At 39.6% G+C, this 16,458-nt stretch overlaps 1 protein-coding gene across 1 annotated transcript in view; it reads right to left on the reverse strand.

Annotated features, from left to right (window-relative positions):
- The window catches only part of PLCD4 (phospholipase C delta 4), a 77,109-nt gene that overhangs the window by 34,255 nt on the left and 26,396 nt on the right, over positions 1 to 16,458 (reverse strand). Inside the window, exons 5-6 of the mRNA XM_073647404.1 lie at positions 13,113 to 13,341; positions 11,935 to 12,064 (exon numbers count right to left, since the gene is read on the reverse strand). Of these exons, the coding sequence (XP_073503505.1) occupies positions 11,935 to 12,064; positions 13,113 to 13,341 (359 nt within the window). The remainder of the gene's footprint in view (positions 1 to 11,934; positions 12,065 to 13,112; positions 13,342 to 16,458) is intronic.

A 16,458-nucleotide genomic window follows, 5' to 3' on the forward strand; every position in this document is an offset into this window, starting at 1 on the left:
TTTTCTTGGCCTGCCACTTCTGGCCTTAACAAGAACTGTCCCTGTGTTCTTCCATTTCCTTACTATGTTCCTCACAGTGGAAACTGACAGGTTAAATCTCTGAGACAGCTTTTTGTATCCTTCCCCTGAACAACTATGTTGAATAATCTTTGTTTTCAGATCATTTGACAGTTGTTTTGAGGAGCCCATGATGCCACTCTTCAGAGGAGATTCAAACAGGAGAACAACTTGCAAGTGGCCACTTTAAGTAGCTTTTCTCATGATTGCATACACCTGGCTATGAAGTTCAAAGCTCAATGAGGTTACAAAACCAAAAAAAGTGCTTTAGTAAGTCAGTAAAAAGTAGGAGTATTTAAAACAAGAAAATGATAAGGATGCCCATACTTATGCACCTGTCAAATTTTGTTTGAATGCAGATTGCACATTTTCTGTTAGTACAATAAACCTCATTTCAAGGCAGAAACATTACTGTGTCCAACAGTTATTATATATTTCAAACTGAAATAGCTGTTGCAAAAACAGCAATTTTTATAAAACATTAAGCTTAAGATTAATAGGGGTGCCCAAACTTTTTCATATAACTGTATAACTACTATAATACTGACCACATATACAAGAATATAACTACTATAATACTGCCCAATATGTACAAGAATATATCTACTATAATACTGTCCCTATGTACAAGAATATAACTACTATAATACTGCTTCCTATGTACAAGAATATAACTACTATAATACTGCCCCCTATGTACAAGAATATAACTACTATAATATTGCCCCTATGTACAAGAATATAACTACTATAATACTGCCCCTATATGCAAGAATATAACTTCTATAATACTGCTCCTATGTACAAGAATATAACTACTATAATACTGCCCCTATGTACAGGAATATAACTACTATAATACTGACCCTATGTACAAGAATATAGCTACTATAATACTGCCCCCTATGTACAAGAATATAACTACTATAATACTGCCCCTATGTACAAGAATATAACTACTATAATCCTGCCCCCTATGTACAGGAATATAACTACTATAATACTGCCCCTATGCACAAGAATATAACTACTATAATCCTGCCCCCTATGTACAGGAATATAACTACTATAATACTGCCCCTATGCACAAGAATATAACTACTATAATTCTGCTCCTATGTACAAGAATATAACTACTATAATACTGCTCCCTATGTACAAGAATATAACTACTATAATACTGCCTTCTATGTACACGAATATAACTACTATAATACTGCTCCCTATGTACAAGAATATAACTACTATAATACTGCCTTCTATGTACAAGAATATAACTACTATAATACTGCCCCTATGCACAAGAATATAACTACTATAATACTGCTCCTATGTACAAGAATATAACTACTATAATACTGCCCCCTATGTACAAGAATATAACTACTATAATACTGCCCCTATGTACAAGTATATAACTACTATAATCCTGCCCCCTATGTACAGGAATATAACTACTATAATACTGCCCCTATGCACAAGAATATAACTACTATAATACTGCTCCTATGTACAAGAATATAACTACTATAATACTGCTCCCTATGTACAAGAATATAACTGCTATAATACTGCCTTCTATGTACAAGATTATAACTACTATAACACTGCCCCTATGTACAAGAATATAACTACTATAATACTGTCCCTATGTACATGAATATAACTACTATAATACTGCCTTCTATGTACAAGAATATAACTACTATAACACTGTCCCTATGTACAAGAATATAACTACTATAATACTGCCCCTATGTACAAGAATATAACTACTATAATACTGCCCCTATGTACAGGAATATAACTACTATAATACTGCTTCTATGTACACGAATATAACTACTATAATACTGCTCCCTATGTACAAGAATATAACTACTATAATACTGCCTTCTATGTACAAGAATATAGCTACTATAATACTGCCCCCTATGTACAAGAATATAACTACTATAATACTGCCCCTATGTACAAGAATATAACTACTATAATCCTGCCCCCTATGTACAGGAATATAACTACTATAATACTGCCCCTATGCACAAGAATATAACTACTATAATCCTGCCCCCTATGTACAGGAATATAACTACTATAATACTGCCCCTATGCACAAGAATATAACTACTATAATTCTGCTCCTATGTACAAGAATATAACTACTATAATACTGCTCCCTATGTACAAGAATATAACTACTATAATACTGCCTTCTATGTACACGAATATAACTACTATAATACTGCTCCCTATGTACAAGAATATAACTACTATAATACTGCCTTCTATGTACAAGAATATAACTACTATAATACTGCCCCTATGCACAAGAATATAACTACTATAATACTGCTCCTATGTACAAGAATATAACTACTATAATACTGCCCCCTATGTACAAGAATATAACTACTATAATACTGCCCCTATGTACAAGTATATAACTACTATAATCCTGCCCCCTATGTACAGGAATATAACTACTATAATACTGCCCCTATGCACAAGAATATAACTACTATAATACTGCTCCTATGTACAAGAATATAACTACTATAATACTGCCCCCTATGTACAAGAATATAACTACTATAATACTGCCCCTATGTACAAGTATATAACTACTATAATCCTGCCCCCTATGTACAGGAATATAACTACTATAATACTGCCCCTATGCACAAGAATATAACTACTATAATACTGCTCCTATGTACAAGAATATAACTACTATAATACTGCTCCCTATGTACAAGAATATAACTGCTATAATACTGCCTTCTATGTACAAGATTATAACTACTATAACACTGCCCCTATGTACAAGAATATAACTACTATAATACTGCCCCTATGTACATGAATATAACTACTATAATACTGCCTTCTATGTACAAGAATATAACTACTATAACACTGTCCCTATGTACAAGAATATAACTACTATAATACTGCCCCTATGTACAAGAATATAACTACTATAATACTGCCCCTATGTACAGGAATATAACTACTATAATACTGCTTCTATGTACACGAATATAACTACTATAATACTGCTCCCTATGTACAAGAATATAACTACTATAATACTGCCTTCTATGTACAAGAATATAACTACTATAATACTGCCCCTATGCACAAGAATATAACTACTATAATACTGCTCCTATGTACAAGAATATAACTACTATAATACTGCTCCTATGTACAAGAATATAACTACTATAATACTGCCCCCTATGTACAAGAATATAACTACTATAATACTGCCCCTATGTACAAGAATATAACTACTATAATCCTGCCCCCTATGTACAGGAATATAACTACTATAATACTGCCCCTATGCACAAGAATATAACTACTATAATACTGCTCCTATGTACAAGAATATAACTACTATAATACTGCTCCCTATGTACAAGAATATAACTACTATAATACTGCCTTCTATGTACAAGAATATAACTACTATAACATTGCCCCTATGTACAAGAATATAACTACTATAATACTGCCCCTATGTACATGAATATAACTACTATAATACAGCCTTCTATGTACAAGAATATAACTACTATAATACTGCCCCTATGTACAAGAATATAACTACTATAATACTGCCCCTATGTACAAGAATATAACTACTATAATACTGCCCCTATGTACAAGAATATAACTACTATAATACTGCACACTATCTACAATAATATAATTACTATAATACTGCCCCTATGTACAAGAATATAACTACTATAATACTGCCTCTTATATACAAGAATATAACTACTATAATACTGCCCCCTATGTACAAGAATATAACTACTCTAATACTGCCCCTATGTACAAGAATATAACTACTATAATACTGCCCCCATGTACAAGAATATAACTACTATAATACTGCTCCTGTGTACAAGAATATAACTACTATAATACTGCCCCCTATGTACAAGAATATAACTACTATAATACTGCCCCCATGTACAAGAATTTAACTACTATAACCCTGCCCCCTATGTACAGGAATATAACTTCTATAATACTGCTACTATGTACAAGAATATAACTACTATAATACTGCCCCCTATGCACAAGAATATAACTACTATAATACTGCCCCTATGTACAAGAATATAACTACTATAATCCTGCCCCCTATGTACAGGAATATAACTTCTATAATACTGCTACTATGTACAAGAATATAACTACTATAATACTGCCCCCTATGTACAAGAATATAACTACTATAATACTGCCCCTATGTACAAGAATATAACTACTATAATCCTGCCCCCTATGTACAGGAATATAACTTCTATAATACTGCTCCCTATGTACAAGAATATAACTACTATAATCCTGCCCCCTATGTACAGGAATATAACTTCTATAATACTGCCCCCTATGTACAAGAATATAACTACTATAATCCTGCCCCCTATGTACAGGAATATAACTTCTATAATACTGCCCCCTATGTACAAGAATATAACTACTATAATACTGCCCCTATGTACAAGAATATAACTACTATAATACTGCCCCTATGTACAAGAATATAACTACTATAATACTGCCCCCTATGTACAAGAATATAACTTCTATAATACTGCCCCTATGTACAAGAATATAACTACTATAATACTGCTCCTATGTACAAGAATATACAGTTATATGAAAAAGTTTGGGCACCCCTATTAATCTTAAGCTTAATGTTTTATAAAAATTGGTGTTTTTGCAACAGCTATTTCAGTTTGATCTATGTAATAACTGTTGGACACAGTAATGTTTCTGCCTTCAAATGAGGTTAATTGTACTAACAGAAAATGTGCAATCTGCATTCAAACAAAATGTGACAGGTGCATAAGTATGGGCACCTCACCAGAAAAGTGACATTAATAGTTAGTAGATCCTCCTTTTGCAAAAATAACAGCCTCTAGTCGCTTCCTGTAGCTTTTAATGATTTCCTGGATCCTGGATGAAGGTATTTTTGACCATTCCTCTTTACAAAACAATTCCAGTTCAGTTAAGTTTGATGGTCGCCGAGCATGGACAGCCCTCTTCAAATGATCCCACAGATGTTCAATGATATTCAGGTCTGGGTACTGGGATGGCCATTCCAGAACATTATAATTGTTCCTCTGCATGAATGCCTGAGTAGATTTGGAGCGGTGTTTTGGATCATTGTCTTGCTGAAAGATCCATCCCCTGCGTAACTTCAACTTTGTCACTGATTCTTGAACATTATTGTCAAGAATCTGCTGATACATGCGTCCCTCAACTTTAACAAGATTCCCGGTGCCGACATTGGCCACACAGCCCCAAAGCATGATGGAACCTCCACCAAATTTTACTGTGGGTAGCAAGTGTTTTTCTTGGAATGCAGTGCTTTTTTGCCGCCATGCATAACGCCTTTTTGTATGACCAAACAACTCAATCTTGGTTTCATAAGTCCACAGGACCTTCTTCCAAAAAGAAATTGGCTTCTCCAAAGGTGCTTTTGCATATCTCAGCCGACTCTGTTTGTGGCGTGCTTGCAGAAACGGCTTCTTTCGCATCATTCTCCCATACAGCTTCTCCTTGTGCAAAGTGCGTTGTATAGTTGACTGATGCACAGTGACACCATCTGCAGCAAGTTGATGCTGCAGCTCTCTGGAGGTGGTCTGAGGATTGTCCTTGACTGATCTCACCATTCTTCTTCTCTGCCTTTCTGATGTTTTTCTTGGCCTGCCACTTCTGGCCTTAACAAGAACTGTCCCTGTGTTCTTCCATTTCCTTACTATGTTCCTCACAGTGGAAACTGACAGGTTAAATCTCTGAGACAGCTTTTTGTATCCTTCCCCTGAACAACTATGTTGAATAATCTTTGCTTTCAGATCATTTGACAGTTGTTTTGAGGAGCCCATGATGCCACTCTTCAGAGGAGATTCAAACAGGAGAACAACTTGCAAGTGGCCACTTTAAGTAGCTTTTCTCATGATTTCATACACCTGGCTATGAAGTTCAAAGCTCAATGAGGTTACAAAACCAAAAAAAGTGCTTTATTAAGTCAGTAAAAAGTAGGTAGGAGTATTTAAAACAAGAAAATGATAAGGGTGCCCATACTTATGCACCTGTCAAATTTTGTTTGAATGCAGATTGCACATTTTCTGTTAGTACAATAAACCTCATTTCAAGGCAAAAACATTACTGTATCCAACAGTTATTACATATATCAAACTGAAATAGCTATTGCAAAAACACCAATTTTTATAAAACATTAAGCTTAAGATTAATAGGGGTGCCCAAACTTTTTCATATAACTGTAACTACTATAATACTGCCCCTATGTACAAGAATATAACTACTATAATACTGCCCCCTATGTACAAGAATATAAGTTCTATAATACTGCTCCCTATGTACAAGAATATAACTACTATAATACTGCACCTATGTACAAGAATATAAGTACTATAATACTGCTCCCTATGTACAAGAATATAACTACTATAATACTGCTCCTATGTACAAGAATATAACTACTAGAATACTGCTCCTATGTACAAGAATATAACTACTATAATACTGCCCCTATGTACAAGAATATAACTACTATAATACTGCCCCCTGTGTACAAGAATAACTACTATAATACTGCTCCTATGTACAAGAATATAACTACTATAATACTGCCCCCTATGTACAAGAATATAAGTACTATAATACTGCCCCTATGTACAAGAATATATCTACTATAATACTGCCCTCTATGTACAAGAATATATCTACTATAATACTGCCCCCTATGTACAAGAATAACTACTATAATACTGCCCCTATGTACAAGAATATAACTTCTATAATACTGCCCCCTATGTACAAGAATATAACTTCTATAATACTGCCCCCTATGTACAAGAATATAACTACTAGAATACTGCTCCTATGTACAAGAATATAACTACTATAATACTGCCCCCTATGTACAAGAATAACTACTATAATACTGCCTCTATGTACAAGAATATAACTTCTATAATACTGCCTATGTAACATTTAAGACATTTCTGTCCTTTTTAGGCAGTAAGAGGTGACTGGGATTGAGAGACAAGTGCTGTGCTGTGATTCTCCGTGTAGAGAGCGTCTGTAGCTGTTTCCTCCTCAGCACTTTTCGTATTCGTGTAGTACAGATTATATTTAGGGAGTTGATGGATAATTACATTATTGTTGTAATTTCCTGCTGCCTGGTAACTGCTGGCTGTGATAGATGAATGGGCAGATGATAAACTGCAGCTGTCAGCATGTGCGGGTTCTCGGAGAATATATATATAGCGGCTCATACCCCAGGAGGCCAGGATTATCCTCTGTTATGGGCAGGTGGACGCACTTGTGAGCAGGAGTTCACTTTTCTGGGCCCAGGGTGCACTTGCTGTTGGCACTGTGGCTTGTGGTTTTTATATAGGGGCACGCTGGCTGGTATTGTTATACAGTATGGGTGACTGGTACTGCATTGTTAAGCATGAAGTGAGGCTCAGTTTTTACAGTTTTTATTACAATAACCCCAGGTCTCTGACATATGAAGGCTGATTTTTTTTGTACAATCAGTAGCAGTTTTCAATAGTGCCACTTTGGGAATGTAAGTTACTAACTTTTGTTAACCCTTTCTTGTGGGAAAGGGAAAAAAAGGCTTCTAATGTTGCTGATACTTTTGTTACTATTGATGTAGCTACATGTAGACTTTTCATTTATGGGAAGCGGACATATGAATTATTAACTAACATTTATTCTTTTCTTTGGAGGTTGAGGAAATAGCAATAATGGTTTAAATATATATTTTTTCTTTATTATACATCTGATTATGATTTTAGAATTACAATATATTTGTAGGATAAACTATTTTATTTTTGCGAGTCTTTTTTATGCTATATGTAAATCTGTCTCATGGATAGAATTGTTTGCCCATTTGTGGAAAGGCTTCCCGTAGATATAAGCACAGCAGTTATATACCGTATACCTGAAGACCGGGGATAATTGCAGGACTGCTCCTACATACAATTTCTGGTATGTCGGACCCTGTTACACCCCCAGTCCAGTTTGCGGCAAAGTTTACAGAAAACCCACCCACTTTGCTTGTGGACACTTTGGCTTCCAGGTCCAGCAATCAGTGCTGTCACACAGGGAACGTGCCATGCTGACGGAGGTGCCACAGACAGCCTGGCATCGTATTCTTTATTATATACCATGCACACATTGTATAGCACTATATAAGTAGCACTCAGTATGATTCTTCTATTTGGTCACTGTATGTTGCTAGTATATGAGCACTGTATCACTTCAATGTGTGGCGCCACTAGTTATGCACTATGCCATGTAATATGGTGACATGACGGCACAGCACAGCATTGTTATTTTGGTCAGTGGTATAGCTAGTGTAGGCGAGGGAACTGGGGCGAATGTCCTGGCCGCAAACTTCTTAGGAGCCTACAATTTCAAAAAGAAAAAAAAAAGTACCACTTTCTTCTTTTTTTTTTTTCTTTTGAAGTTTTGCATTCCTAAAATGGGTTGTTGCTAACTCCAAATATCCACAGAAGTGCATGTGCCCCGGACTTCTGGCTGAGCATCCCGGTTGGATCCCATGGTCTACAACCTAAAGACTTCAGTGTCCTGGGTGCAGGCGTCACCACATTACTGCGGAAGAGATATGTGCAGGGGAGAAGAGGACTCAGTCGTTTTGTTTTTTTTCGTGGATAATGACATCATTATTTTTGGAGGGGGTCCTCATGGGGCATTATTAATTTTTAAAGGGGTGCTATAGGGGTATTAGTACTTAAGGAAGGACTCAGGGGGTATCTTTTATTTTAAAAGGTACACTTGGGATATTATTTGTTTTGAGGAGGTGTTTAAGGGGCATAATTATTTTTTCAGAAGGCACTGGTGGCATTATTATTTGGTTAGCGGGGTGCCATTCTTGCCTTGCTCCTGACTCTATGTAAGAGTATTATTTGGCCAATATCTAGCACTGCGGTGTAGGCAGTATACTGCATGGCGCTAATGATGCACAGTATGGCAGGGTTATTTGTTCTCTGTCTGAGCAGATGGACGAGAGCTGAGCAGTTCTTCCTCAAGTTTCTGTGATAAAATCTATAGCCGCTGCTTGTTCTTCTCCTTATGTTTCCAGCCATTGTAGATTACATGAAGCCACTTCTCACCGGACAGAATTCTGCAACCACTGAGACCCTAATGGACCTTCCTCTCTCACAAGGTCTATTATTTAGTGTAGGTTCTAGATATCACCCACCTTAGAACAATCTGTATCGGGGGATACTTACTAATTAATATTGTAATTCTCTTATATCTTACGCCTACAGATGGGTCGCCGCCGGGGACTTGCGAGCGATTGATACTCCTGTCCAAATTGCATTATTCATTAGGATCTGCTGAGAGCTTGTTGCCCTCGGCCAATCATAAGATTAGATGTCAGACGATCACGTGATTCTCATGTCTTGTAATATCACGTGCGCTTTGACCAGAATCCTCCCCATTAAGAATATTGAAATGTTTTCTATCTTTTCTTTCAGGGGTTGATTCAGTGGTCGCCAATCTGTGGCTCTATAGTTGTGGCTCTGTAGTTGCAAAAACCATCACTCCCAGCAGGCTCTCCTGGCCCACCTCTATGCAAAACTGCCTTGAATTAGCCCACCATTGGTTTGCATAAGTGTTATGGAGAAAATTTAAATCCATGATAAAAGCCTATCTACTGGCTAACATGGTATAAAAATCTATATTTTCCTGTGAGAGCACAGAGCTTGCACTTTATGTAGCTGACCCTCTCCTTTGGAATTAGGTAACCATAGCTACTCCAATGGCTAAACAGATGTGAGGCCCGGATTCAGGAATTTGGAGCTGATTTATGACCGAGATAAGCATTTTAGAAACTAAGTTTCTAGAATGTCTTTGTGTGCTTATCAAAAAAGTAAGAAGGGAGGTTTGCATGAACTGCGTTGATCCAGTAGATGGGAAATCATATTTTTGGAGACGAGATGAAGTGGCGATGAAAAGCACAGTTTCAAGTCGCTGCACAATGACCAGAATCATGTCAATTAAATATGGACCTGATAGACGAGGCTACACGTGGTCTCTATGTAAAGATAAAATCATGATACAAAATATGTCTTCGATATCGAGCACATGCGACTTTCCAAAGCAAAAATATAGTCAATTTAGGGAATCTCATAACTTTCTGAAACTGAAAAGTCCAACCCTGTAAAAGTAATGATGGGAGGGGGAGTGGGTGTAACTTAGGAGCTAATAAAAGGCAAATGCCAACTTTTGGGTATGTCAGTACATGGAGGCACAGTTCACTGTAGGTGCAGTCCCGTTTATTCTGGAGAAGCCTCCCTCCCTAGATTTGAAGCCATCGCTGTGACATTAGGTTTCTTGGTTTATCCTTTTATTTTATGTAACTGTATATTCTGCATTGTTTTGTCCCCTTTGTAAAATCTTTTGTATATTTTTATAAACACTGCCTATCGTTCTGGATTAAATATAAAATGTAATAGTTCTGTTCCTTGTGTTCTGTAAACTGCACCCCGAAGCCATACGCTACCAGAACCAGACCAGGTGTCCAGTCAGTCTGTATAAAACCCGACTGGTGGTGGCAGCTAATAATCTTTCTTGGGTTATCGTGAAGTTAGCAGTGATCGTACGGGGGTATGTAGACACGTGGTCAAAATTGTTGGTTCCCCTCGTTTAATGAAAGAAAAACCCACAATGGTCACAGAAATAACTTGAATCTGACAAAAGTAATAATAAATTAAAAATCTATGAAAATGAACAAATGAAAGTCAGACATTGCTTTTCTGCTTCCACAGAAGTTTTGAAAAATTATCCTCATGAAATCGTCCTGGACAGAAATGATGGTTCTTCTTAACTTAATATTTTGTTGAAGAACCTTTTGAGGCAATCACTGCAATCAAATGATTCCTGTAACTGTCAATGAGACTTCTGCACCTCTCAACAGGTATTTTGGAGACTCCTCATGAGCAAACTGCTCCAGTTGTCTCGTGGTTGAAGGTTGCCTTTTCCAGACGCCATGTTTCAGCTCTTTCTAAAGACGCTCAATAGGATTTAGGTCAGGGCTCATAGAAGGCCACTTCAGAATAGTCCAATAATCCAGGTTGGCTACAGTCCCATGCATCTTAAATTTCTGAATAATATGTGCAACTGTAGCCACAGGAACATCAAGCTGCTTGGAGATGGTCTTATAACATTTACCTTTAACATGCTTGTCTATAATGTTCTTTCTAATCTCCTGAGACAACTCTTTCCATTGCTTCCTCTGGTCCATGTTGAGTGTGGTACACACCATGTCCCCAAACAGCACAGTGAGTATCTGTAGCCCTATATACAGCACAGTGAGTATCTGTAGCCCTATATACAGGCCACTGACTGATTACAAGATTGTAGACACCTGTGATGCTAATTAGTGGACACAACTTGATTTAACATGTCCCTTTTGTCACATTATTTTCATAGATTTTTAATTTATTATTACTTTTGTCAGATTCAAGTTATTTCTGTGACCATTGTGGGTTTTTCTTTCATTAAATGAGGGGTACCAACAATTTTGACCACGTGTGTACATATATTCCATGTGTTGGAATCCGGAGGTGTATATATCATACGTGCACTGTTAGTTTTCCAATAACTAGCTTGTTAATGCAAACAGCCTGCAGCCTCCTACATTAATCATTGGCCAATCGTGAAATTGTCCGGACGATAGGGGGCAGCAGAGAGCTGTTCGCTCAAGAGATCACAGAGGGTCGTTCGGCGTGACCTTCCCGGGCTGCGATAATCTCGACAATAAGTATTCACACCCATCACCTGAAACAGCCGGTAAGCGTGCTGCTCGTTCATGTCCACGTTCATCATTTTCAGAAGATCCTGGACCTCCTTAAAGTTCATCCTCCCGTCTCGGTTCTTGTCAGCCTTTTGGAACCAGTCACAGATCCATCTGAGTGGACCGGTCAAGGGAAAAGCGACATTCACCAGTGAACTACACACACATAGTTGCCAACAGTTCTGAGGTTTATCAAGGGGTTGTCCACTTTTTGGGACTTTTTTTTTTTATGTAAAGGCATGCTCGGAGTTTATAACTCTTCTATCTGTCATTTTCTGCGCTCCTCCCGGCTGATTTTTGATCACAGACCACTTTAAAGTGGAATGCACAGGGAAACAGAGAGCTTGTTAAAACCAATGGGAGCAACATTTTTAATGAGGCCGAAATGCAAAAATGATTTTTAGCCCCAAATACATGTATTTAAGTAAAAAATATATTGTCCCCAAAGGTGGACAACTCCTTTAAGTCCCCGCACCCAACTTGCCCCAGAATTCCCACTTTGGGGTGGATTTACATATGTCTCACCCTTTTGGCCCAGGAGTTCTCGGCAGCCATGCATATAGTGCTGAGTTACTTTGCAAATATTTTACTTATTTTATTTGACTTTATGTTGTTTTATGTCAAGTCCGTTGCTCCAGTCACAGCTAAAGCTGAAAAAATATTCTATCGTTTGCAGCTTGTAATGTGTCAGTCATAAGGAATTCCCACAATGCACTGCCCTCTAATAAGAGGAAATAGCAGAATTTTTATTTCAGTTTTGGTTGTGAACAGAGAGGAATACGTAACTCAAAGCCAAGACAAGATCAGTAAAGCGAAGGAATTTCACAATTTCTCATTTCTGCTCCAGGATCTCGCTGTTTTCCACATCTCTGCTTGCTTTTACTGTATGGAAACATTCTTGTTTGCAGTGAGAACATCTAGTCTAGCTAGCATATCTGATGGTCTGTCACAATGTATCAGTTCAAGAAATCCACAGTGAACAGGATTCAAAATTTTACCTACATGGATACATTGTATCAAGTTGCAGCTGCATCAATATCAATATGATTTGGGGTTTTACTCTGGATATCAGCAAGAATGTTCCATCCATTGACAGCAAGCGCAGATCTAGAAAACGGGGAAGAATTTCAACTCCCTCATTGTAAAACGATTTGAAGGATACTGATCGAGGATTTCCTTCTGGTCCATATTCCTCACTGTCTCCATGAGTTTCTCCAGTCCTTGGATCCAGCACTGAGCCTCCTCCGCCGCGCTTGCCACAAGGTCAAGGTTAGCCCGACGCCCGAAGAAGACGATGGTAAAACACAACTCTGGCTCAAACTCATCAGCGATGCTCTGCAGAATCTCAGATTGATGACCTTCCCGCACCGTCTCAATGTCACTGATGGAAACTAAATTGGAAAACAAAACAGTTTAAAGTATTCAATGTGGAAGGTCAAATCTTTACACCAGCAGAATAGTGAGTGCAGCTCTGGAGTATAATACAGGATGTAACTCAGGATCAGTAATGTAATGTATGTACACAGTGACTGCACCAGCAGAATAGTGAGTGCAGCTCTGGAGTATAATAGAGGATGTAACTCAGGATCAGTAATGTAATATATGTACACAGTGACTGCACCAGCAAAATAGTGAGTGCAGCTCTGGAGTATAATACAGGAGGTAACTCAGGATTAGTACAGGATCAGTAATGTAATGTATGTACACAGCAACTGCACCAGCAGAATAGTGAGCGCAGCTCTGGAGTATAATACAGGAGGTAACTCAGGATCAGTAATGTAATGTATGTACACAGTGACTGCACCAGCAGAATAGTGAGTGCGGCTCTGGAGTATAATACAGGATGTAACTAAGGATCAGTAATGTAATGTATGTACACAGTGACTTCACCAGCAGAATAGTGAGCGCTGCTCTGGGGTATAATACAGGATGTAACTCAGGATCAGTAATGTAATGTATGTACACAGTGACTCCACCAGCAGAATAGTGAGTGCAGCTCTGGAGTATAATGCAGGGTGTAACTCAGGATCAGTAATGTAATGTATGTACACAGTGACTGCACCAGCAGAATAGTGAGTGCAGTTCTGGGGTATAATACAGGAGGTAACTCAGGATCAGTGCAGGATCAGTAATGTAATGTATGTACACAGTGACTGCATGTCACGCTGTCTCTGTATACTGGAGGTAGGGGGCCTAAGCTGACCCTAAGCTGGGGCCCTGACTAATCCCTCAACCTGGAGGTACTGTTAAAGGTACAGAGGTCCAGGCCGCCAGCGTAACCCCTACCTCCTGAGGATCCCTGCACCTAAGTAATCTAGTCCTGAGAAGGACCCCGATCACAACAAAAGGGGACAAGTAATAATATGCCCACACACAGTACTTAGACGAACGAGACAGTACAAGGGAAAAACCAAAACCACCTTGCATACAAAAACTACACAACTACAACAGAGGGAACACCAACGGGAAAGGAGATAAATGATAAAGCGAGGAAGGGAAAAAACTCTCCGAATACACTTATCTCTGAAACTCCAAATACCACGATCCGCTCTGTTAGTCTGCATGAAATGCTTTCACCGACACTTCCCTAACAGACCGGCAGGCATTTGAAGGAGTCTCACTACAGCAGCATTGATTGCAGCTGGGCGAGGCTGGACCTCGTCTAGCACAGAGAGAGAGAGAATTAACTCACTCACTGCCGAAAAACACAAAGCACCAAAAAGTCAGCTGCGAGAAGTCAGGCTGTGTAATCGTGACGATCTTCGTGGCGACACACCCGTGACAGTACCCCCCCTTCTACGAGGGGCCTCCGGACCCTCAGGGCCAGGTTTATCCGGGTGAGTCGTGTGGAAGGCCCGAACTAATCGGTCTGCGTTAATATCCGACGCAGGAACCCACATCCTCTCCTCAGGACCATACCCTTTCCAATGAACCAGGTACTGAAGGGACCGGCGATTAAAGTGTGAATCGATGACCCTCGATACCTGGAACTCCAAGTTACCATTGACCACCACTGGAGGGGGAGGTAAAGGTGACGGTACCACCGGCGCCACATACCTCTTAAGCAACGATCTGTGGAACACGTTGTGAATTTTAAACGTAGGGGGGAGGTCAAGACGGAATGCCACCGGATTAATTATAGAACTGATTCTGTACGGCCCGATGAACCTGGGACCCAGTTTCCAGGAGGGAACCTTAAGTTTTATATTCCTGGTAGACAACCATACCCGATCGTTCACACTTAGGTCCGGACCAGACACTCTCCTCCTATCAGCCATACGTTTGTATCGGTTCCCCATAGTATTCAGATTCTTCAGCACCCCTCTCCATACTGAAGCGAGTGATGAGGAAAATCGTTCCTACTCAGGAACCCCCGAAGAGCCCCCCCTACTGAAAGTACAAAACTGGGGGTGAAAACCATATGCCCCAAAAAACGGGGACTTACCAGTGGACTCGCTCCGCCTATTATTAAGAGCAAACTCTGCCAGAGGTAAGAAAGAAGCCCAGTCCTCCTGGTTCTCTGACACAAAACACCGGAGATATGTCTCCAAGCTCTGGTTCATTCGTTCCGTCTGACCATTGGTCTGAGGATGAAAAGCCGATGAGAACGACAAATGCATCCCCCGCCGTGCACAAAACGCCTTCCAGAACTTGGACACAAACTGAGACCCCCGATCAGACACCACCTCGGAGGGTACCCCGTGAAGCCTCACAATCACCCCAATGAACACCTGCGCAAGAGTTTTAGCATTAGGGAGAGCAGGAAGAGCGATAAAATGTGCCATCTTGCTGAACCTGTCCACTACAACGAGTATGACCGTTTTACCCGAAGACGGAGGGAGGTCCGTAATAAAGTCCATAGACAGATGAGTCCAAGGACGCTCCGGGATCTTCAAAGGTAAGAGGGCCCCAGACGGACGGGTATGTGAGGTCTTAGAGCGCGCACAAACCCCACAGGACGCGACAAAAGTTACCACCTCCTTATGTAAGTTAGGCCACCAAAACCGACGCGAGAGGAGATCCACAGTTGCTTTACTCCCCGGGTGTCCTGCAAAAACTGAGTTATGGTGTGCCTCGATCACCTTTTGTCGCAACTGATCTGGAACAAACAGTCTCCCCGGAGGTCCAACAGGGGCGTCCCCCTGAGCCTCCAATACCTCCTCCTCCAGCTCAGAGCATACTGCCGAAACCACCACCCCCTCCTGAAGGATAGGAATCGGGTCGTCCGTATTCCCGGCCCCAGGGAAACTACGAGATAAGGCATCCGCCTTTACATTTTTTGACCCAGGACGATATGTAACGACAAAATTAAACCTAGTAAAAAACAATGACCACCTAGCTTGTCTGGGATTCAGACGTTTCGCGGACTCCAGATATAGCAGGTTCTTGTGATCGGTGATAACGGTGACCGGATGGACTGCCCCCTCCAAAAAATGGCGCCACTCCTCAAAAGCTAACTTAATGGCCAAGAGTTCCCTATTGCCGACATCGTAATTCCTCTCAGCGGA

This window comes from Phyllobates terribilis, unplaced genomic scaffold (assembly GCF_046119375.1).
Source record: "Phyllobates terribilis strain yellow unplaced genomic scaffold, ASM4611937v1 Scaffold_9__5_contigs__length_417890890, whole genome shotgun sequence".
NCBI classification, from domain to species: Eukaryota; Metazoa; Chordata; class Amphibia; order Anura; family Dendrobatidae; genus Phyllobates; species Phyllobates terribilis.